Source organism: Hippichthys cyanospilos, chromosome 14, assembly GCF_059441005.1.
Source record: "Hippichthys cyanospilos isolate Australia breed blue-spotted pipefish chromosome 14, RoL_Hcya_1.0, whole genome shotgun sequence".
Taxonomy (NCBI): domain Eukaryota; kingdom Metazoa; phylum Chordata; class Actinopteri; order Syngnathiformes; family Syngnathidae; genus Hippichthys; species Hippichthys cyanospilos.
The window spans coordinates 3,899,567-3,925,442 of NC_142382.1; the positions used below are offsets into that span (position 1 = coordinate 3,899,567).

Sequence of the window (25,876 nt, forward strand, 5' to 3'; positions counted from 1 at the left end):
TATCTCAAAACGAAAAATCCCCAGGGCAGTTTGTTTAAAGTACCTTTACGGTCATAGGGGGAGGCCGGCAAAAAAAAAAAAAAAAAAAAAAAAAAAGAGATATAAACTACCCGATTACAACATTTTTTCACTTTCTTGGACAAACAGCCGCGGTTTAATTACACTCCTTCGAGTGCCCATGTTTACATGTGCAATAAATCCTTCCAGATGAGTGGATTCAAGCCCTAATCTTTGATATACACTATGTAAAACAAATGTCAAGACTGATAAGAATTTGCTTCCATACTTGAAGTATTAAGGTAAATCCCTAAGATGTGGAAACAGAACACCGTTTACCCGACAGAAGTATCAAGCGGGACAATTTTATTTTCTTCGTGTTTGACATTTACGTTTTTTTTCCTGCGGATTTTACCCGTCCAACTAGTAATTGCCCCGATGAACACGTCTTTTCAGTTCGTTCTCCCAAGACTGCTAATCAGACAGGCCTAATAGTTTCTTGGCTTATACGCGCGTGACTGTTTTAGGTTGAGTCCGCGTAGAAATAACCTCGCGGCCTGATTAATCGCCCGATCGCGGACACAAAAGTATTATTTATTCGGGATGTTGAGCTATTTCCCAAACAAGTTCTTTTCTGGGAAAATGTTACGGCTAACATTTGTCATATATTTTCAAATTGTGGCCCTTGGCCCGAAGCTTATTTGTATTTGCTCAAGTTGTTTTCCCGAAATCAGGAGGCCACCGGTCGGATTTCAAGGTACCGCAAGTTCAGATGCACCCACGCATTTGAATAGCTTTACTGGTGCTTTGCCGAAAAAAATAAAATTGCGGGGGGGGGGGGGGGGGGGGGGGGGGGGCAGATGACCCCGGGGAAAAGGTTTTTGCCATGTGAAGTGTAACTGTGGTAAAATAAGGATGGGCGTCTTTTTTTCATGCACTTTGATACACTTGGGATTTTTTTTGCTTAGACAAATCTTCAACCTGTATAAATACTTTAAAAAGTAGTTGCAGTTGTTGAAAGTTGCTTTATATCGCTTGTTCCTTTTGTCAAGGATTCGGTTTTAGGTATACTTATACAATTTTACAGATAATGATCTTATTTATGGGCGGCATGGCATGCGGGTGGGTGCAAAAGTTTTCTCTTTCCTGGAGGGCTTTGCGAAGAATAATTTCGAAGCACTGGACTACATAAAAGCTAAAATAATCCGTAAATATCGGCCAGAAGGATTGTTTTAAATCATGTTTGAAGAGCCATTAATCGGCTGCTCGGTTGAAGGGTCAAGGCCTATAAATTACTTCATATTTGCTCATTACAAGATGTGGGCATTTTACACATTTTGTTTTGTCAACAGCTCTGGAGAGAAAGCTGTCTATGAGTCTGTTTATCCGGATGTTATGATCGCCAAAGGGCAACCGTTTGAATGTATCTCCTCTGCTTAGATAGCAAGAGTTGGCAATTTCAGTTTCTAAAAACATGCAATATGACCGCTGTGCCTGCGCAGAATTCTAAAAAAAGGTCTTTTGCGCAATTGAGATGACCCCCTATAACGGCAAAATGCATTTATTTCCTCAATTTGTCTTTTTCAAACTTGCATAAAACAAACCAACGATCATAATCCACCGTTAGTCTTCCATGAATCTTCTCATGCTAATAGTGTTGTTCTTTTGACAGCTAGCGCTTTTGCTATTGTTGTAAGTATTATACCACACTCGTGTTTGTGGTATCTGCGATCAATTGTAAGTTTTGGCAGACGCTTCCTAGCGTATCCCACTTTCCAAAACGGTTATCTTCGAGTCGTCGTAAATCTAATTGCTACTCGGCGAAGATCGCGCGGTCTTTGTTCTTGCCCCGCGCAATAATTCTGCCTCCTGACTCACAGTTCTGGGTCAACGAGAGCGCTAGTAAAGGGAAGCGAGCGCTGCTGAGTCACGCGCGCCCCGGTTATGACTGTTCACTTTGATAATTGGGCGAAAGCTGACTAACTACTTGAAGGAAGGAAATGCGGTTAGGGTTTAGGATGAGACATTTCCCTCTTCCGGAATTTGAGATTTCCCAGAATGCATCTTAGGCTAATTATTCAAAGTGCTTTCTTGCGTAAAGCCCTTAAACACGACAGGTGGAAAATCCGCCAACATTGTAAATCATCTCAGATTTATTCCCTTTTTAACGATCCTTCCAGCAAGCTTTGAGAACAAATCGGAGCGCAAACCTCAGATCTCAGGGAGCCACAGAAAACCTTCTGCATTCTTTTGGCCCCGACTTGACTTGAAAGTGTGGAAAGTGGAGAAGAAGCGGAGGATGCAAGTCTTGGTTTCAAATATCCAATTGATGTTTGGCTGCTCCAAATCCAGGAAAGCAAAAGCAACATGAAGTCATACAGGGAGATTAGCGAGACAACAGCATCGCCCGGTCTCGGTATCTGGATTAAGGAGTAGGGAGGACACTTTTTTTTTCTTACCTAAATACCCAGGGAGGAAATTCCTTCCCATATGTGCAGCTACTTTCCTTCCACTTTGGTCCTACTGGCGAGGGTGTCAGGTACTAAATAAGTCTGCCTTGGATCACGTTTGATTCTTGATGTCAGCAGCACCCTTTTATTGACCTCACATGTCAAGTGGCGCCAAGAACAAGCAATAGTTTGGAAAAGGAATTAAACCCGGGGAGGGAAAAGATTTGAATAAAGAATTCAAAACAATAAACGCGGAGATAATAATCGGCGCGGTTACGATAACTCGTCCAGTCATCGGTGTGAGTTTCATTCGTCGAAACCAGGCCGTTGACCTTTAACGCTCATCGGCGCGCGGCAGTTGCAGTAGAAAAACAAACAGTCGGCGCTCAGTCCGCCAAACGGCCACCGTGACAGTAAATGACCTTAAATATAATCTTTCCAATGGGCTACTATATAAAGCATAACTGAGGTTATTGCGGTGAATGATATGACCCATTACCACATCATTACATGAGCACTCAATAGTTATTGCATGGGCTCCAGACCAACATTTTCTCCTGTTGCCGTTAGCGTTTCCAAATTTGTCACTCGGTCACACCCATTTTCCACATATTTTCACTTGGTAAATTTAAAGTGCCTGCTTTTGGCTTGATTTACAGTAGTGACATACGGTAGTATAGTCATTGTTAAAAAGAGCCATAAAAGTCCAACTTGTCTCACGAGGACTAGAGTTTGGACACGGGAGTTGGTTTTTATTCACAAATAATTCAATGGAAACCTAGTTTGGAAGATTGGACTTGGAAACGAGAAACTAGAAAGACAAGTGTCACTGTCACAGTAGATATCAATCCGATATCCTTCTGCGACCCAGCCTATTCATGTGTGTCCACTGTTGTGTCTATTTTGTCTCACGAGGACTACAGTTTGGACACGGGAGTGGGTTTTTATTCACAAATAATTCAATGGAAACCTAGTTTGGAAGATTGGACTTGGAAACTTAACTTGGAAACGAGAAACTAGAAAGACAAGTGTCACTGTCACAGTAGATATCAATCCGATATCCTTCTGAGACCCAGCCTATTCGTGTGTCCACTGTTGTGTCTATTTTGTCTCAGCGAGACAATAAAATCAATTGCATTTCATCCAAACGCGAGACATCATTGGAAAGGTCAGGGTGTCTTCTACCGGTTACACTGGAACTTAGTAGGTAGCTCCAATGAGTCAAAAGATAAAGACCAAAAGCAAATGTCCACAACACTGGACACAAATGAATAGGTTGGATTTCAGGGGGACAAAAATAGTGTTTGGTTGAAAATGCCGCTCAACATTTGATTCACCAGCCATCATTTTGTTGGACGCTGTAAAATGTCTCTCAGTGGGGTTGCGAACCACAACTTCCTGCCTCACACTTCCAGCCAACATTTGAAGGTCTCAACATGTCCATTCGGGGACACAGTTATGACCTTTCACCTTTTTGGAATCTGTGTTAGTGACCCTTGTAGCCGTAAATATCAAATGTCTCAACAAAATGTGATTTTTCCTTCTGAAACCCAGCCTCTTCATTTGTGTCCACTGTTGTGTCCATTTTGTCTTGAGACATCATCAGAAAGTCCAGGACGTCCCCTACAGAGCACACTTAGTAGGGTAGCTCAAATCAGTCAAAAAATCGTAAATGTCCACCGCAGTGGACACGAACGAATACCCCAGGTCTCCGGAGGATAAATTGTCAACTTTAACGGTGGTTAAAAAAATTCCTAGCTGCGTCCTCGCCTGATTTGTGAGCAGCTGCATTTCACGGTGACGTTGGCCTTTCCTGTATATGCGACTAAAACAGCAGTCGTGAAAAACACCCGTCTGTCGGCGTGAAATCCTATAGATCACAGATGGTCGCGGTAGGAAGGTCAAGGCTCCCCCGGCTGAACCGGAATCGCGATAACACGTAAATCACCTTCTCCGTCGAGGCCCTCGTATCACCTCCGCGCCCCCATTAGTCGATGACATCAGTGGTCTGCAGGAAACGGAGCCGGGCAGGGCAGGATGCGCGATGCCAGAAAAGGTCACCTCGCTCTCATTTTCTCTTACGTAATCGCGCCCAAGAAGACACCTGGACGCCAGAGTCAGAAAGGTATCTGACGGGATGCTTAAAATTTTTTGAAGGTTCTCCAAAGAAAAATATAAAATTAACTGTAATGACCTGGAGCAGTTTTCACACAAATGCAAGTACAGTAATTCCCCTAATATACAACACACCCGTGTATAAGACGCAGCCTTAATTTTAGGGTAAAATTCTGGTTACGGTGTATAAGATGCACTAACAGTTCATATACCTTATTTTCCGCATCATACACCGGATCATAAGGCATACTTTAAACGAATGGCCCATTTTAAAATATTTTTCATATATATGGCGCACCGCATTATAAAGCGCATAGAATAGAAGCTACAGTAGTGGCTGGTGTTGCCTTATACATCCACTAGGTGGAGCTACGCTAAAGGGAACGTCAACAAAACAATCAGATAAGTCAGTCAAGGACATCATTTTATTTAAGACAATTTGAAGGTAATAAAAATGATTTGTGGAAAATCTGAAAAATGGGAAAACATGCTTTTTGATTGCAATAAAAGACAGTTTTAGAGTTTTTTTTTTTCAAATTGCAAACAAAAACTTTAAAATATGTTCTTTCTGGATTAATTTAAAAAATGGTGCTTTCTTTTACAAAAACCTGCATTTTTTTGCACCTCGTCCCCATATTGCTTCAAAATTGGAGCGTATATAGACTATCAAAATTCAGTGTGTCATAAAAACAATGAAATGTTAATATACGTTCATAATTGAAATACAGGGGTAAAAATGGAAGAATTTACATGGCGGTTACGTTTTCTTTCATCGTAAATCGCGCATCTTCTACGAGCCATCCGTGTTTGGACTCATTTTGAGTTTTACAGTCCAGCTCCACGCTTGTTTTTGTGATGATTAGCGACCCTTAAGAGTGCGATCCGCGCACCAACGTGGAGTCTGCCCGCCGACTACGGCCCGCCGCTAGCGTGCGGCTTGTTGACTCAAGGCTTCGCACATAACCGCGCAGATGTTTCTCAGAGGAAACTGTGGTCATGGTGGGAGTTCTCCTTGTTAATCATGGATCACTGCTCGCTTTCACTCCCGTCGCAGGCGAAACCGCAGCGGCCAAGGCTGGATTCGCTGTCAAAATCCCGTAGGTGACCCCGGTCCGGCACCTGGACCGGCTTGTCACCGTTCCTTAGAAATATGTCCAGGCGCAACGCAAACAAACAAAAATCAAAGTGGGAGGGGCTTTTGAAGATGAACAGGAAAAATAACAAGAACAGATTTATGTCATCGTTTTGTTATCGCTGTCGTCGGTCTACGGCATAGGTGTTGAACTCCAGTCCTCGAGGGCCGGCATCCAGCATGTTTTCCGGTTTACTTTCCCAAACACACCTGATTCAAATGATTAGCTCATTAGCAAGCTCCGCAGTAGATTCAACATCATCCCAAACATTTGAATCAGGTGTTTTTGATGGAAAAGGTTTGAAAACATGTAGGATACCGGCCCTCGAGGACTGGAGTCCGACACCTGTGGTCTACGGTTACGGCAGATTTCATTCTGCTTCTGAGGTTAGGGTTAGGGTTAGGGGCTATCCATCCATCCATCCATCCAGCCATCCATCCAGCCATCCATCCATCCATCCATCTATATTTGTTCCAAATAAACAGAAAACATATACTGTATATACAGTACCTAGAACGTTTAACTAACAAAACACAAATAAGGAAGACAAAGGACTTGAATTCTTGCTTTCCTACCGTTCTGAATGCACATCCTGTCAAGCCCTCTTTTATTCATTAGGGTTAGCCCCAGTTACAAAGCCACTTGCTGCCCTGAAAGGTTAGGAGAGATATTATGGCAGCAATGTTACCATAAGTTTCTGATAGTGGGGGATGTAGGTGCATGTCCATACACTATCAGTTCATGCAATCACCGCTATCAGCTCTCCCAGGAACATGGCAACGGACCCTATTCTGTTCTTAGGTCGTGGTGCCAGCTTTCTTCTTACATCTGCAGGAGACATGTCGTCTCCTCACACTTTATTCTCAAACAACTCCAACAGAAAATATTGATGTACATGATGCAAAAACAAATATAACGTCACCTATATACTCTAACAATCACAACCTATCTCAGTTTTGAAACTATTTTACAAATGAATGATTTATCATGATTATTTTTGTCCCTCTGGATACAGAAAGAACTTGAGAAACCTCCCTTTAAACTCCAGTAGTCGGAATCCACAGTTGCCATTCAGTCGCCGAATATGTTCGACGGCACTTTTTTTCAAAGACTTTCCAGAAATCTGTCCTCCTGAGTGTTGTTTTTGTCCAGCAGCAACTCAAGGGAAGTGCTCTCAGCTCCGCTCACTGTATCCTGCTTGACAAGTGTAACATATGTGTTGTAGACAGCCTAAATGTACTGTAGAGTGAATTTCACTAAGCTTAACGCAGCAATATTGACTCAGTTGGGCCAGGAAAAGTAGCTGTGTTTCTGTCTAAAAATACAGAGCCAAATGAGTCCCATGAGTGTTTGGCTTCCTGCTAGGCCAGGGGGAACAAAGGACCATAGAGAATTTAGCACTCAGCGTGGGACAGATACGTCTTTCACTCCCAAATCTCATTTCTCTAAAGCCCTGTCTGCAACACACTTTCTGGGCAGCAGTGTCAGTTGGCCCAGTTTTGTTGGGCAAATCAGGCAAATGGTGTCTAGTGTCTTGATTCGCACAAATGGAGGCGGCGTACTCGGCGATCTCAATATAAACATTAAAAAAACAGCAGCTATAGATTATTTTTGCTTTTCAAAACAAATATAAACTGTGTCTAGCAGTGGACTTTTACTTTCTAGAAGAATTAGTGAGGTGTTAGACATAGCCTTACATTTTTTAATGAAACAAAACTATACTAGCAATTTTTGCTGCTAAAATGGTGCATTTTGGTTGTTAAAATGTGATCAGTGGGAACGGCAACTTTGTCAGATAAGTCATTTACATCTGTTGAACTGTCTTTAAAAAATACAGGTGAGTGCTGCTAGCTGCTAACACTGCTAGCATCTAGTACCCCTCCCCGTTGCTAACGTTGCTAGTTGTTAGTGTTGGAGCTAATTGCTGGTAACGGGCGGAATATAAAACAGCGTAACGGTTTTTTGTTTAATCATCCTTAATAAGGCTGCAGCTATCATGTATTTTTGGTATTCAGATAAACATCAGAAAATTTTAATGAAATAAGTTATCAGATTTTACAAAAAGTGACTTAAACTTAAATTTATATTGTGGTTAGACACTCACTACTTTCCTCTCTGGAAACATTAGACTTTAGAAAAACCTCTCCCTATAAATGTTGGTCTATAAGACATATATACTGGCTAAAATAGCACACTTAAGTTAGCATGGTTTGTTAATAAAGTGATCAGTAGGAACGGCAACTGTGTCATGCTCCTTGCATCAAAGTGGGCAGAATCGTTTACGTCTAACTCCGATTTGGAGCACTTGAGCGCCGCTAACTAACTATGTGCTAATTTATGCTAGACACTGTCATCAATCACAGTGTAATTAAGTTGTTTGTTTACGCCCTGTATTGGTGATTGTGAATTTTTTCAAGGTAATTCAACGCCATTTATTCGCAACATTCGTTGCGTTGTTTGTCAAGAGCAGAAATTTGGCCATCGCATTGCGTTTCTGGTATGTTTTACTGCCATGCAGAGAGTTAACAATTGTTGCTGCGATTAGCACCAGGCTATTAGCATGATGGGCGATCGAATTTGATTTTAGGACACCGTAGTGTTGCGGATGTCGACGATGAGTCAAGTCAGGTTGTTCTAATGGGATCTCCTTCAAAATAAAAGTGTACCAAGACATTGACGTCCGTAGTTTACCTGGTAAAGGTAAGACTTATTTTGTCGGTGCTGGCGGCGTGGTACTCTCACGCCGAATACTTGTTGCTATTGCTAGCCTGACGTCTTTCTGGCAGTGTAGCGAAATACTCCTTTCACCCCTAATATAAGTATATACAGTTAGAGATGAGTCAAATGTTGTGCGCTCACTTTTCCAGGAATCGTTCTTTATTGCTCCCAAAACTGATGCGACCTCGTTCAAAAGTTCCATCGGTCGCCTTGTGTACCGGAAACCGACTCCGGGTTACTGTCGGAGCGGCCTGACATGTGACACTCAGAGAAACGGTGGAGTCAGCAGCGGCTCTTCCTGCTGACCTGCGCTGCGGCATTTCGCTAAGTGAATGATCAGAGTAACTACAACGGAGCAGCCGGGATCGAATTACCGCAATGTCTCCAGACGTTATGATTGTAACCCCTGAACCGCTGCAACCGCACCACTGCGCTTCAATCCCGAATCAGACCTCTCTGGATTTATTATGTCTTTTGGCGCCCTAGGAGACAAAAAAAGGGAACTGTTTACCCCACTACACTTGTGTGTTATGAAAACGTCCAACTCTATTATATACCGCGTAGTCAGTCATCCAGGTCATGGTAATCCTCAAAAGTTGAATCCAAGGCAACTTGAACTTTTGCTAGCGGTTTTGCTTTTTTTTTTATTTTTATTTAACATTTGATACCGTTGTTATTAAATCGCATTTCATCTCATAATTTGTCACCGTGGCAGGTCTAAATAATACGCGTTTCTGAAGTTATTTCTCAATAACATTTGGAGTTTTTCTTGCTTGACTAGACTCATTTATATGAGCCTTATCCCCATCGGGAGACTGAAAAAAAAAAAAAAAAAAAGCGTTAGCCAATCCAAAACCACAGTAATTCATTTCACCCAGGATCTGGCTGCTACTAGAGGGATTCTTGGAAGGCCTTCCAGACAGAGAACATGATTTAATCCAGTCTCAGCGGTGGGTGCGATAAGCCCTCAGACACACCCAGATTTTCACAAGAGGAAATATTCTTCTAGGACCCACAATTATCTAAGTCATAATGACTGGAGATGTTATCAAAAAAAAAAAAAGGCTGGTCCTTAATTGCTCACCGATGTTTGGCCTTATTCCTTCATGTGTTTTTAGAAGAAAGTGTCTTTCTGCGATGGAACGTATTCATTTTAAACTACTGGCACTACCTTCAATAAATGTCATTTCCAAGGAGAGTGCATTTCAAACAAACCACTTTTTGGGAGGCATAACACGGCCGTGGGTTTGGCTTGGAAAGGGCAAACAGACTCCATCCAGCCAAAAATGAATATTCCATAAGGGTGATAGTGTACCGGTACCCTTTGGTGCGTTGAATTGACATCTACGGTTGTTTGTTTTTCCCATTCGGTGCATTTTGTTTGCACAAGCACACCTTTTTTCTCATGATTTGAGCCCCTGCGGCTTGTAATCCGGCGTGGCTCATACGTGACCAAAGATTGCTCGATTTTTGCTGTATATATCGTCGTGGCTTTCAGCCCAAAAAATACGCTAACTGATTTAAGGTGTGGAACGAATTGGCGTCAAATTAATTTGCCGTGTTTCACTACTGTCAAAAACGGGTTCCGATCTTTATCGATACCTATTATTGTATCGCAAATAGGTGAGGCTAGCGAATTATTCAAAATAATGCTTATCTCCCGACAAATTTTGCTACATGTTGCATTTGGTACTTTTTTTTTAACCACCATATTTATGCGTACTGCAAACTTTAATGAAAAAGAGAGGATCTTAGGTGGTTTTTCCTGATTTATGTCGCTTGGATGTGTACGTGGTGAAAGGAAGCGATCCTTGGTGGAAAAGCAAAATGCCAATTCTATTCAACTGAGATACGCCAGGAAAACTAAACTATCCGTGCCATGGTAAACTGATATATTACTTCATTAAACGAGCCCTTTACTGGTCTGTGTCACCTCTCTGGCAGTCATTAAAATAATCAGCGAAGCATGTAACTAATAGCAAAAACAAACCTAGTCAATGCGGCGCCCTCGGTAAGATTTTATATCATATAGTTCACATATGCTTACGAAAGAAGGTGCCCTGAAAATGACATCACGGTAGACTCAGAAATCAGGTAACGACATCCGATCACAGCTCACTGTGATTGGTCAATGCTGGTTCCTGAATGTCAGGAATTTCCAAAATGGCTGCCCCTTGATATAGCACCAACATATTTATAGAAAACCGATGGCTGTCTAGATGTCTTCAACACAACACCGACAGAATACTGCAGAGTTAAATAGCTTTTCAAAATTATCTTCTTCTTCTGTCTCTCTTAGTGTCACATTGCGCAATATTCATACGCACAATCCCAAACTTTTACATTGTATTTCCATTGTTGTGTCATAAATTGACACATTGAACCGATACACACATTTACTTTGCCGGTGTTTGTCTAAAAAAATATAAAAAAATAAATGCTGATAGGCGGTACTGGACTATAAACCACAGGGCTCAAATCATGAGAAAAAAGTTGTGTCTTATAGTCTGAAAAATACCATGTGTTTAATTCATTTTCTTTATCGTAGAAAGATTTTTAGTTTGAATCGAGCATTAATAACGATGACTTGTTTTAATACGGTAATAAGAAAGGCGAATTTTGGCACCCGTGGATTCAACCGCGCTTTTAGCATCGCTATTTCTCGCCTAAAGGACAAGCCCACCCTGGCTAATAGCATTTTTTTCCCCTGTTTTTAGGATCCTAATATATCGTTGCAATGCAAACGCCTGAAGTGTTTAGCTTGGCAAAGCTTGCGGTATAAACTGCGGGTTTACTACCAGATATTAAACTTCTAGAAAAGCTTGAAGTCAAACCCGACTGCGACAGAAGCGGCCCTTGAGATATTTTTGGATTCCCAATTAGCGTCAAGTCCGCCACTGTCCCTTCGCGCGACCTTGCTGCTAAGAGAAACACACAACAACAGCGTCATAAAAAAATTCCCTGGGGTCGGATCTTATATTTAATGGCACATGCTGGGAATCAAACCTCAGGATTTTATTGAAAGAATGACACGGGGCCTCGGTGGCAAACGATGAGTGGATGAATGCAGCGTAAAGCCTAAGAAATGAAAAATGTGACCACAATTGCTTTTGACCGCCGTCGGTGCGCATGGTGTGGCGCTCTGACTTGTGTGTATAAAAAAAAAAGGATTAATTTATTTTTCTCAGCCCGCAGAGACTTCTTTCACCTCACCTCCTAAAATATACATAGACGGCTAAGGCAAACAAATTCCAGACTGAACTCTGCCGACTGTTGCCTCCGTGCGCTATATCAAATATTGGAAAGCTAGCATATCTTCTCAAACTAAAGCCAAATACGTTCGAAATACCCGGATAGCAATTAATCTTTTATCGCTTATCAAATATGAACGCTGTAAAAAGTTGTTACAAAATGAAATTCTGTACTCGGCATGTCATACTTGGCAGTGGGGATCCAAACGTACGATAGCATCTTCACAGCTGATCTGGAATGTTTGAATTTTCTGCAATACATTGTAGTTGATGTTTTTGACGGGGATTTATAACACTGCTGGGCTTAGGATAGCAAAACACGAACAAGTGCGGATGTGTGTCTTTGAGTTCTGGAATTACATCTTCTGGGACTATCACTGAAGCCTTTCAGTCATCCAGGTCATAAATCCAGTATCTGGAAAGATACAATAGAGTACAACAGTTTTTCTTTTTCTTTTTTTTGGAAAAAGGAATGCACTATTTAGCTGCAAGTAGCAGAGGTACTCTTGATTCACTCACAAAGATAGAAACTCTTTATACCCAAAAATCAAACATAATAGGAACTAAAAATTTAGACTCGTAAACTAGACTTTGAAACTTGACTCAGAAAACCATAGCAACTGCATTGCAACTGATACATAAAGGATCAAATAAAATTTGGCATATCAAACGACATGCATGTTCAATTAAATACCTGATTAGTTTGATGTTGAAACTGCTAAACACAGAACTGCTGAACACAGTTTACAGATGGAAAACTGAGTTTTTCGGCTCTCTGTCAACTGGAAGTAATACAAGCTTGTGGTTCGGAGCAGCTGCAGTTAACTACGCCAAACAGAAGATGTTACATGCCTGACCACTAGCCACGCTAAATCTATCATTGTATAAAAACAAGTAATGCTGACAACCAAATTTGACCAAAGGCACACATAAACAACCTACTTTTTTTGTCACCAGTGGCACAATTTTCAAAATACATCCAAGCACGCAGTAGAAAGTCTTTATAAACAACAACCACCACCAAGACTGGTAAAACTAGACTGAAACAAGACTCATAGAAGTAGACTTAGAAAGAAAATAGGAAGATAGTTTGACATGACATTGACATGACTTGGTAAACCAGACTCAAAAAACAAGACTCTGAAACAAGACTCATAGAAGTAGCCTTAGAAAGCAACTAGGAAGACAGCTTGACATAACATTGACATGACTTAGTAAACCAGACTCAGAAAACTAGACTCTGAAACAAGACTCAGAGAAGTAGACTTAGAAAGCAGCTAGGAAGACAGGTTGACATGACCTTGACATGACTTGGTAAACCAGACTCAGAAAACTAGACTCTGAAACAAGACTCATAGAAGTAGACTTAGAAAGCAACTAGAAAGACAACTTGACATGACATTGACATAATTTGGTAAACCAGACTCAGAAAGCTAGACTCTGAAACAAGACTCACCCAACTAGACTCTACTAGACTAGACTTTTTGGGTTTGTAACAAAATCGGACGCAATAACACAGAACAAGTAAATATTCCTAAATATATTTCATATTTATTTACACGCATTTGATGTTTTGATCTCCTCTCAAAAGCTCTCATTCGGCACCACAATCCATTCATAAATCAATCTCCTATGCTGAAAAATGTTTTCTGTAGCGGTTGGTCAAAGTTTTACAAAGTTTTCATTATTCCAGATGCTGTTTGCACTTTTTTTTTGTAATTCCTGCCTCGCCCTTCAGCCAGACTGATGATCACCGTATTTGATGGCAAGCTAACAAATTACCTTTAATGTTTTCATTAAATGAGATGAAAATGCCCAAACTTTGATTTACACTTGTAATGACGGCAATTCACTTTCCCATTTTCCAAGTAGCCTTTAAATCGCTCTCATTTCATACAGCTCTTACATAAAACATATTCTGGCCGACACTTTTAGTTGGAAAAAGGGTAAACTAATCCTTAAGTTTTAAACAAATATCTCCAATTTCCCAAGGTGGCTAAAGCGACTTGTGTGGTTGAGATGTTTATGGCTTCGGAGTTCTGTCGCTCATTTTCACTGCAGGTCATGTCTGCGAATCAAAAGCAAATTTTCGGACCAAATCCCGTATTGAGTTGTCTCTTGTGATCTAAACTGCGATGCCCATTGCAGACAGGTTTCCCCCTGCTGTCACACTGTCTCGCACACTGTCTCGTTTAGACGAAATGTTCAGAGCCAAATCTTTTTTTTTTTTTCAGCGTTGGCTTCTATAAACTTGCAGTCCAAGCTATTAGACACGGTTTTGGACCGGGCAACTTTCAAACAAATGGAAATGAAAAATGGGCATTGCCCTGAAAGCGCTACAAGGGCTAAGTGGGAAAGTCATATCAAAATAACATATTTTTTTTTCCATGGCATTAGCAAGAACTGACTAAAACCTTAATTTGAAATGGAAATTTATTGGGAGAGACAGTAGGAAAAACCACCAGAGAAGCCTGTTAGGAAATCAATCAACTTTGGATTGTGCCTTATTGTCCAAATTCTTACCTAAACACTGTTTGGTCTAGTCGAACAGGGACACCTATTATATCAATTATCGAAAATGTAAACAATTCCTCGGGAGTCTGGCCACTGCGTGTCTGTCTTCGTTTGAATGTTTGGATTAGGGCTGAAGCGAGTCCTCGAGTGATCCTAGCACCTCGGTTCAAAGAACTGCTCGAGACATTTTTTTCCTTCTCCAAAATACGCGCTTATTTAGTGTACATATCAAGAAAAATATGTCAAATCAATCGCAAGAACAGTTAAAGCTCTGCATGACAGTAAAACACGCCGCCAATGCTGTGAGAAGGCCAATTTCAAAATAAATCTCATCAATTGAAAATGGAGATGACTGCCTTTTATTTGAAAGTTGTTTTGGTAGTCTGTTACCTTGACTAATCTTTTTCTGGATCTGTTGCTCCCATCTCCTGATACAAACAACACAACAGTGTTCTGAAATCGCGTTCGATCGCCAATTAAGAGAAAAAAAACGTAACTACGCTGACGTAGTACTGTACAGCATCTATTGACAGAGCTTGGCGGTGGCTACAGCTAGCATGAATTAGATCATCCGTTTTTCACCAAGTTTATGATTGCATGTACATGACAAAAGATCAAAATTAATAAACGAGTCAAAGGAGCCTTTCCGAGATCTCTAACCGGAGCACTCGGTCGCATACCTTGCCACTCTCAATTGGATCAGCCGGAGACATCATAACCTTTACGTAAACCTCTCGGTTTTAGTTATATTCTTCCCCGTGAACAAGGATGGACTCGGACATTGGTTGAGTCTGCTCTCTTCTTTTATTGAAAACATGCTCAAACAACCTCAGCTAATACGGGCTGCTGTTAGCTGCAACAGGCACTGGCTGAATCTTCCTCGAATGGTGACGAACAAAATTTTAATAAATCTAATTATGAGTTTACAGGTTATAGAACGCACCCATACATTTGGGCTTCATTTTTGGGAAAAAATGCGCATCCTATATGTGGGGAATTCCAGTAGTTTGCTGTTGTTTATATTTATGTTAAAAAAATGTAGATAATCAAAAAACGATTGCCCTCAATGCTCAATATTCCTCAACGCTCTCGTTTCCCGGCAGACACATCACCGCTTATACGGTGACAATTTATGCTGTCCGAGCCAGCTGAAATAGGCGTCACTGGCACCAAATCAACCAAACACCCCTCCCTAACCAAATAGTTTGACGAATCCCGGCCCTTGGAGCAGGTTCAAGAAAACTTCAAAGTACACCTCCGATTTTGGCCGGGAAGCGTACAGCGTCGGACAGAATTTCACGCTCAGTTTGCGTTTAGCGTCGGCAGAAGCTCAAAGCTGCGAGTGTTTTCGCTAGCCGCGTTTGAACCGGTCTTCCAGTTCGCAAACCTGGCCTTCTTTCACAGGGCTTGACTTCGCTCTACTGCGGCTCCAAGACCACCTCCTTTCCAAGCCCATCTGGGTTTAGGACGTATGTCTGGAACTACCATTCACGCTGCCTGTCATGTCTTCACGAGTGGCGAGCATCCGCATGCTGTAATACCGAAACAAGTTCAAAGATATTTACTGTGACGGAAGGCCAAGTCACGGTTGCGCAACGCGCTGGAAGATTTACAGTGTCGGTCTTTGCTCAGTGTAAATTCTTGGCTCTCGTCGCGGTTTGTAATTTCCGTAAATGCGATGAGGTTTGATAGCTTTCCATATGACGAGTGAAAGAGGACACGACCAATAGCGTTATGTCTTGGAGGCCTCCTTCGCGATCAGATATCGAAAGATAGAAGGTGATTACGATAAATTGTTTGGACTGAGGGTTTATATTCACACAGTACAGTTGGGTCCAGAATTGTTTAAAAAAAGAGAGATTTCACTTTTATCGTAGTTTTAAAGTTTGGTTTTGAGTCGTTCTCAACATTTTTTCAATGATAGCAAGTATTTTTTTAGCTAATGACCCAATAAACCAGTAGTAGTTGGAGTAGTAGTAATAGATAGTTACGAAATTTTCAAAGGCGGCACTACAACAGTTTAGCAATAATATGTTTCAGGTTCCAATGAATTTGCTCTTGATTTGAAAAGAAAAAACTGTTCCTGTCTCAAAAGATGACGCGAGACCACTTCATTTCAGATAATCTTGTCTTGTAGTCTTCAAACTGAGGACCTGTCTGTGATGTCTAATTTTATGAGTCTCGCTCCACAGTTTAGAAGTCATGTTACTGTCCGAGTCTAGTCCTGGGAGTCTTGTTTCAGCCTAGTTCTATGAGTGTTGTTTCAGGCTAGTTTTTGTCTAGTTTTCCAAGTAATGTCGTTGTCATGTCAAGATGTCTTTATTAGTTGCTTTGTGAGTCTAGTTCTACAAGTCTAGTTTTCGGAGTCTAGTTTTCCAAGTCCGGCTGCGTTTATGTTATTTTTGTATGAAGACTTTCAACTTTTCCATTTCTGTTTCCTGTGTCCTGTGTCTGTATTCTGACCTCATCATGCTGCCAAACCTAGTTTTTTGAGCTAGTGTAGTTGGGCGAGTCTTGTTTCAGAGTGGAGTTTCCATTGTCTATTTTTTTGTGTCTTGAGTTTCTATTTTCCCACTCCCACACCCTCTCTGCTTTCGAGTCCAAATTGTCCTAACCGTAACCCTAGTAATATTTTCCCATCATGTCAAGCTGTCTTCCTTGGTTTTCTTTCTAAGTCTAGTTCTACAAGTCTTGTTTAAGACTCTAGGTTTCCGAGTCTAGTTTTCCAAATCATGTCACTGTCATGTCAAACTGTCTGCCTAGTTTCTACTATGTTTACTTCTATGAGTCTTGTTCTATGAGTCTAGTTTTCTATATGTAGTTTTGAAAATTGTTAATTGTAAATCATGGGTCTTGATGAATTATTTTTACATCTTTTTTGGGGCCTCATCGTTGTCACTTTTTTTGTTGATGTAAATATTTTTATGGGACCGGCGGTCAAGATGTAACATCTTCCGTTTGGAGTAATTGAGCGTAGCTGCTCGGAAACAAAAGCTTGTTTTACTTTTCCAGCCGACGCAAAGCCGAATAATCCCGTCCTCCGTCTGTGAACCGTGTTCACATCAAGAAGCTTATTCATCTGGATCATCAGGGATTTAATTGAACATGCGTGACCATCATTTGATATCCCAAACATTTTTCCACGCGTCTTTTAAAAGTCTTGTTCGGCGCAATCCTGGCCCGGGTCTTGAAATTGCTGTCAAGTCACCCAGAACAAGGAGGGGGAAGAGTCAGTTCCTCCTCCGCTGCTTTGCCGGGGCCTAGCGATGACATCAAGTATGCGGAGTTGCGCTCGCTCTCAGTGGCCCCTGATCCGCAAGCTGAGGGGGCAGCTGTGAGCTAATGTTGGAAGGAAGCGGCTTCGCCATTGGACGTCAATGACAGGGAGAGCAACATCTGGCTAAGAAAGGCAGGATGCGTGCGAGCCAGGTATCATTGTAAACCGTGGAAAAAACTCATCATGATTTGGAGCGGACGGCGAAGCGGCCACTTTTTTTTTTCTTTGCGTCCCGCCTTCTCTGGCGTCCCCACCTTGACTCCAGCACCTTGTGTTTCCCCGTGTCATATCCTAATCCGCGGGAGCCGCCCGCGGAGGTTGACGATCTAGGTCAGCAGCTGCCTTTTCAAAAGGTGACGCGAGAGCGCTCCGTCAAACGTTTGAATCTCTTTTAACCCGTTCACCGCCAGTGACGGATATAAACGACAAAGATCCGGTCCCGTCGAACGGAAGCAAACGAGTTAAGCGGGGCGGCGCTTTTTCGGCCTGCCCGGCTTTTAAAGAGTCATGCGTTGACTTGCGTTCCATTTATTACAGCTTGGAATGTTGCGTGCGTGTGTGTATTCATGCGTTTTATGTAACGTGTTTATTTATCTGGTTATTGTTGTGTCTATTGGGAGCTGATTCACTGTATAAATACATGGTGTGTGGCTCTGAATCACAAGTAACTACAAAGTGGAGCGCAACCTTCTGCCAAGGTTGAAAGTTTGTGGGCTCTATATCAACACAAAGGATTCCTGGAAAAGAACGGCTTAAAAAAATATTTTGATTCACTTTGTCACATGTATTAAAGTGAAAATATAGTGTAGCGGTTCGCAAAGTTTTTGCAGCAAAGTACCCGCGAACCAGTGCTGGTGTATTTAAAAGGCAGCGCTATGCCGTGTATGATTTATTCAACTTTGGAACTATATTTTTAGTGGTATCTCTCGGTTGTTTTTTATTCAATAATTCCAGAAGATAAATTGTGCTTTATTTTTGGTTCTTCTGCCAGAAAATTGCGTCACCGATGACAATGCACAATCATGTTAAACTTTGCAAAATGAAGTCATATAGCGTTGTGCAAAGGAAACATTATTTTGTGATAATAAATAGACACACCATACATAGTATACACAGTGCTCTCGTTTTCCTGCGGGGACTCGCAATACTAAAAAACTATGGGTCCCAATAGAAATGTTTGGTGTCCCAGAAATTTCGCAATTAAAAGGACAAAGTAAATCTAAGGTTCAAACTGCATTTACAAAACCTGAACAAAAACCAACAAAAGATGTCAGTGAAAGTCACTAAAATAGAATGAGCTTACATGTAGCATCGTCTTCTTCATATCGCAAGCTCACTTTTTACTTTGAGTGTTTATCTATTTTCAACATGTCCGTTTTGTTCCTCTTCTCGAGCTTCGGAAGGATTTTGTTTTTGCTTCCTTACTTTCTGACTCATTGATAGCTGACTGCGTATTATTCGGCCTAAAGATAGCACTTTTTTAGAAGGCCGTTTAGAAGAGAGGGGTTAAAACAAAAACAGATCCCAGAATTTTTGTAAGCAACAAGTCCACTGTACAATTTTTCCGTGAAATAAATTTGAATGGTAACATAAAGTTATGGGGACTGCTAACAAGTCATTTACAATAAAGAAAATGGGTTGTAGTTCACTAGTTGCTTCATGTTCCAATTATTTTGCTCTTAATTTGAAAAGAAACTACTCCCCCTGTCACTGACGTTCAACATACTTATATGCAGGTCATTCAATTTATTTTAAGTTGAATTAAAAAGCATTCAATTAGATATGCAGAAGCCCTGTTAAAATCGCACATACCTTCTGAAATCTGGAAAGATTAGAAACACGCTCTAATTCCGTTTTTTTTCATCATTTAAAAAAGTGTGCCACATTTGGCTAACATACTGATAGTTATTTGATGAACGAAAATAGTTAATCGAAACAAAATGTTTTAACATTTAGCCTCAAAATAGCCAACTTCTTGAATTTAATGACCTTTTATTGTGTTTGAGGCCATTTAAATTTGAAGGTGTTTAAAAACTTTTGACTTGTGTTACTGGACTCGAACAATGATAAATTTTCAAATCAATATTTTCATATATGGATTTTTAAAGAATAATACACTAGCATGTATGAGTTGTTTAAAATGCTAAACTAAAAATTATTGTCATTTGTGATAAATATACTTTTCTATATTTTTTCTTTATCATTGCTGATTAGTTTCAGTTTTTAAATGCAATGCCGGTTGAATTTTTGACACCTCAGAGAAACTTAATAAGTTATAAAAACTTAATGTGTTGAAACTGAAAATGAAAAAAAAAAAAAAACGCATTATATCCTCTTGTCATGCTACGCCCAATAAATTTCTTGAGCAGTGTACATTCAGACAATTTATATGAAAGCACTCATGAAGACATGTCTCAATGCGGTTATAAAATACACCATTTTTTTTTTTTTTATCACAAACTTAAAATAGATCGCCAAGCAGATACCAAGTCATCTAAGGGTCATGGAATATTTTTTTTTCATAATCCTGCTAACTAACACGCATACCAACCAACAGACATATTTTTATAATCTTATCCGAGTGTAAGATTTATACCTTAACTTATTCACTGCGCCCGGCAAAAATCAATCTTTTACGTCAAAAGCCGTCAGTGGTAGTGAATGAGTTAATGACGCAAGGTCACTCGTGTTTTGACGAACCATTCCACAGATCGGAATTGGTCTGGTTCCTCGGTATCTTGCTCTGCTGACTGCCCGACAGGCCAGATAAGTAGGATCCAGATGTGTTTTTGCAAGGATGAATGTCAGAACGGGCCAAAAAAACTTCCTAAGCCCCCCCATTTCCCAGGTAGGACCGTCTGCCCGTCTGTCTGCGGCACGCGACTCCCCAAACTCGCTCGCGTGAGCTCAGCTTCCAGGTCGCACAACACGGGCTCAAGTAATTGACCCATATCAAAAAAAAAAAAAAAACCTGCCCGGGTCAGTCTTTGTTCTTGGACTTCCCGCGGCCTTGTTTTATCACTCAGGATCTTTTTAGAATCCAGACACGTTCCTCATCCGGTCAAGCAGACCAAATGGGTGCTAGGCGAGCTAGGCCCCATGACGGCATCGTTTTCTCTGGGAGTCTGGGACCAGGATCGTTTTTCCCCGATTGTTTTTTCTTTTAAGTGATAAATTATCTTTGCTTAGCAAATGTCTTTTGTGTCATCAAAAAGAATCTTGGTGGATGAGTAAGGGTCACGGCTTTTCGACCCGCAGCAGATGTTAGTTGAGACAACTGTGCTTTTATTATAGATTTAATTTGTACAAATTGATTAATTAAGCAGAGTTATGACCTAAGATACGACGCTCATCTCTCGGGATGATTATTTTCTGTCGCGCCGGCTCGCCGCGCTTAAAGCGATTTCACGGCGATGCGCACGCCACGCCGATTGGACGTATATGTTCATTTCGCCATGAGCTCATATGTTTGCGGTCTCGTGACGGTGTGACTGACAGGACCCAAGTGAGACGGGGACCCCCTGAATCCTCCCCTCAGCTGACGGGGACCTCCCGCACCGTCAAGCGTTATCCGTCATCCTCCGGGCCCATCGTCTCCAACGCGCTGCCCAACGCCCGCGGAAATGAGTACAGGAACTCCCACGGACAAAGAAACGGGCATGGCAGCTACTTCAACGGTCACGGGACAGCCAATCACAACCGGCTTCGTGGACAGTTCAACAATGCGTTATCACCAGCAGGTAAAAAAAAAAAAAAAGTGGAAAAGTGTATGGATGTTAATGTCAGAAATCCAAAAATTGGCAGCGACACCTTTGACGGGCTTTTTGTCCGTTATAGCCGGTGAAAATGACGATGTAAGCAGCCGATGAAATCAAGATTTTCGCCGTCTTGTCTACATTCAGCATTCCCTCAGTTTGTGACCGATTTTGGTGATGAATGATAAAAAAAAACAAGAAAAATGATCCAAGCCAGTCCTCAAGAGCCGGTATCCTGCAGGTTTTCAGGTTTCTCTCCTAAACACACCTGATTAGGATCATTTTCAAGCTCCCCCAGAGCTTACTAATGAGCTAATCATTTGAATCAGCTGTTTTGAGGAGAGAAAACCTGCAGGATACCGGCCCTCGAGGACTGGAGTTCGACAGCTGCGATCTAAGCAATGACAGGATGTTTTTTGTCTTTTTGCCCTTGATGTATTCATCACTGTCCGGCAGAGATAGACAGACGGACGCCTATTTTGACGACGAATGACGAGAAACAAAAAATTATGACATAAGAACTCCAGTCCTCGAGGGCCGGTATCCGTTTTTTTCTCCTTAACACACCTGATTCAAATGATTAAGTTCAAGCATTGTCAGCTTGCTAATAAGATAATCATGTGAATCAGGTGTGTTGGGGAGAGAAAACTGGAAAACATACAGGATACCGGCCCTTGAGGACTGGAGTTGAGGACCCACCGAAATGGGTTTTTGTCTGTCATCGTGTTGGCAGAGATGGATCCCAATTTTGCTTTTGACCTGCAAAAATGTGTCAAATGTCCACCTCACACACGACGGAAACCCGAATGAAACAAAACGACAGACCGAGGGACCGCTAATTACTGTTTAAAAAAAAAAAAAAGACATACTGCTGGAATGACGGAACGATGAATGCCGGACCGTGAAAAAACGTGTAAAATGGCCACCTCTGCATAAATCTCCTGTTGTAAATCCTTTTGCAAGTCTTTGCGACGTCAAAATAAACAAACACGTTGGCCAAGTCAGAATACATACCGACTCATCCCGCTGCGTCACTTCTAACTGGAACATAGGCCACGAAAAAAACAAAACAAATATTGGCTGCATCCCAAACTGTACTTCACGCCTCTGCTCAGCTGTGCCGCTCATCTGCACGCTTGCCTCTGCTGAAAAGTGTGAGTACAGATAAACACTTGGACATTATTGGCACCCTTCCCGGTCCCCCATAAAGAATATGCTTAGAGTTCATTTTACGAGCTCCATTTAGTACCGTTTAAATCAAAAGTCGGTACGCCTGTTCACATATCCTTTGGGACCAATCTTGTCACAAGTTTTCAAAAAACAGATAGCCAGGAGATATCTTGTCCTACTTGGTGTCACTTTAGAAGAAGGTTTTGCCAAAAGCTGTCATGAGCTGGACCTAAGATAGCCTATAAGTGATTTATAAACAGAGAAACACTCAGGGCGGCGGCATGGCAAAAAAACATGGCCGCGCCGACAGAAAACTTGTTGTGAATCGGCATCAAACCACTTCCGTTCCAAATACAGACGAAAATGGCGTCTGGATTCGTTTTTGGTCATATTGGAAATCCTTTTTGGAACGGCTATAATCATGCTAAACTTTTTTTTGTGATTAGAATGTTTGTTTTATAGTTCATAGTCGTGTTTTGTAAAAATTTATTCAAGTTGCAACGTCTGAACAAACGTTGCGATATCGATAAAATAATTATTATAGCTGAGATGGTAACTGGTGCTGTTTGCTTGTTGTTGCTAGTTAGCATCATAATTAAATGTATATTTGATGTGGTATACATAATTAGCATCCTCATTTTCGCACCTACTTGAAATATAAAACATATATTGCATATAGATGTTCCAAGCCTCGAATAGACCCTGAAAAAATTACCGTAATTCACCCAAAATAGGACGCGCTTGAGTATAGAACGCACCCTTTATTTTTGGGTCAAATTCTCGGATATTCTACGATACCGTTGGAGGATACAGTTTTTCGACTATGTAAAAACGATAGCAAAACAGAATAAATTTTACCTTGTAAATTCTTCCGATTTCCTTGTGTTCATATCTGCAAGTTATATATTTGTTGCTGGTTAAATTATGTGTGTTTGAGATTTCCCACACTGTGAGCGGTCAGTGAACGCTGCGCCAATGTAACATTGCTGTTTTTATTTTTCCTTTTTCGAGATAGCTCGAGTTCATTTCGCCATAAATACCCACAGTTGCGCGCTATCAATGTTCCAACAAGTTTATGATTGTGAGTATACGCCAAAAGACCGCAATTAATAAACGAGTCAAATGGAACACTTTACTGTGTGTACACATCTCTATAACTTGCTACTGTTAATTGAATCAGCTGGAGAGATCATAACTTTTACATGAACGCCTGTGAACAGGGATGACTCGGACGTTGGCTCAGTCGGCTCTCTTCTTTTATTGAAAATAATGCCGTAACAACCTCAGCTCACACGTGTTGCTGTTAGCTACGACAGGCACTGACTGCCAACAGCCAATTGACGTTAGCATTCTAGCTCATCCCGTTACCGTAATTATTATAAGAATACGGCCGGTATAAAAATGCAAAACTCAGCTTATGCGGCTGAGGGATCAGTCAAAAGAAATTCTAATCTTTAAGTTACCGTTTATAGGACTCGCCCATACGTTTGTCCTCCATTTTGGGGCAAAAAATGCGTCTTATATTTGGGGGATTACGGTAGTCCCTCCATCTCCATTCTTGGCCTTTTTTATGGGGTGACACTGACAAAATGTTCTCCAAATGAAGGCCATGTTAACAATTCTTTAATTTTGACCACTCCCCCAACGCGGTGCCATCATACATTCTACTTCCGTTGTCCCCGGTTTCTCTTAACCCGAGTAAGAGCCGGCCCATCGGTACGCAACGTTGGCTCGCCCTCTTCACTCATACTCCCATCTGAAACACCCTCCAGCAAAGATAAAGGCCCTGGAGATCTGCCACCTATCCGCTCCACGTTTGCCGGCCTGCGGCGCACTCGCTCATTCACTTACAGCGTGCCAATGGCCATTATCGGCACCCGCCCTTGCGCACTCGCTTATAAACTGCCCCGTACGCCGCGAAGAGATGAGCAGAGTGTCACAGAAGAAGAAGGCATGGAGCTCGCCTCCGCTCTAACTTTGATGTTGCTAGTCCTCAACCGGCTGTGCGCGTGCTTTCCAGGGGCCAACCTCACCTCCGGCCTGGACCGCATCAAGATCGTCTTCACCCCCACCACGTGTCGCCGAGTGTGCGGCAACGGGCGCTGCTACAACAGCTGCGAGAAAGGGGACGTGACCACTGTGTACAGTGAGACTTCGCAGCAGCAGCAGCAGCAGCAGCTGCAGCCAAAGGCGCCGGGCTTCCGACTCTGTGAGTGTTGACTCTATCGACCATTTCTTATCTGGTGTTTTTGCCACTTTGTCAGATATCCTCACTTTCCCGCAATCAGGTCCTCTCTCACAAATACCGTAATCCACCAAATATAGGACACCGACGCGCCAACGCTTTGGAGATAATGTAGAAACGATAGCAAAATAGAAGAAATCTCATCTGCAAATTCTTCGTATTTTTTTGTGTTCATATCTGTAAATTATATTTTTCTTGAGGGTTATGTTGAGTGGGTTTCAGATCTCCAACGTTGTGAGCGATCAGTAAACGCTACACAAACGTAAAGATGAGAGCGCTCTTTCTTGGTCCTCGCGACACAGCTCGAGTTCATTTCGCCATAAATACCCGCAGTTGCGCACCATCAGGGATCAGGCAAGTTTATGATTGGGCCCACAATTATTAAACAAGTTAAATGGAATACCTCTCCATGTTTTCTGACTCATGTTCCTCTATGTTTTTGTAATTTCCCCGTGTGTGAAGAAGGATGGTCTCGGATGTTGGTTCAGTCTTCTCGCTTCTTTTATTGAAAATAATGCCATAACAACCTCAGCTCACGCGTGCTGCTGTTAGCTACAACAGGCACTGAAAGCTAACAGCCAACCAATGTCAGCTCTCTAGCTCATCCCGTTACCGTAATTCAGGGGTCACCAACTCCGGTCCTCGAGGGCACCTATCCAGCATTTTTTCAGTGTAACCCTCCTCCACTGCACCTGATGCAAATTATCATGATCATTTTGGTGCTCCTGCAGAGCTTCTTGATGAGCACATCCTATGAATCAGGTGCAGTGGAGGAGGGTTACACTGAAAAAATGCTGGATAGGTGCCCTCGAGGACCGGAGTTGGTGACCCCTGCCGTAATTATTATAAGAATACAGCTCCGTGTTTTCTAACCAATGAACTCAATTGAATCATCTGGATACATCATACGTTTTACATGTTCCTCTATGTTTTTGTAATTTCCCCGTGTGTGATGAAGGATGGTCTCGGATGTTGGTTCAGTCCGCTCGCTTCTTTTATTAAAAATAATGCCATAACAACCTCAGCTCACGCGTGCTGCTGTTAGCTACAACAGGCACTGACTGCTCTCTAGCTCATCCCGTTACCGTAATTATTATAAGAACACGGCCGGTGTAAAAATGCAAAACTCAATTTATGCGGCTGACGGATCAGTCAAAAGAAATCCTAATCTTTAAGTCACCGTTTATAGTAGTCGCCCATACGTTTGGCCTTCATTTTTGGGCAAAAAATGCGTCTTGTATTTGGCGAGTA

The 25,876-nt window shown here is 41.7% G+C and overlaps 1 protein-coding gene across 1 annotated transcript in view; it reads left to right on the forward strand.

The window, feature by feature from the left end:
* The window catches only part of LOC148412602 (latent-transforming growth factor beta-binding protein 2-like), a 114,400-nt gene that overhangs the window by 20,893 nt on the left and 67,631 nt on the right, over positions 1-25,876 (forward strand). Inside the window, exons 4-5 of the mRNA XM_088433367.1 lie at positions 20,954-21,195; positions 24,401-24,589. Of these exons, the coding sequence (XP_088289493.1) occupies positions 20,954-21,195; positions 24,401-24,589 (431 nt within the window). The remainder of the gene's footprint in view (positions 1-20,953; positions 21,196-24,400; positions 24,590-25,876) is intronic.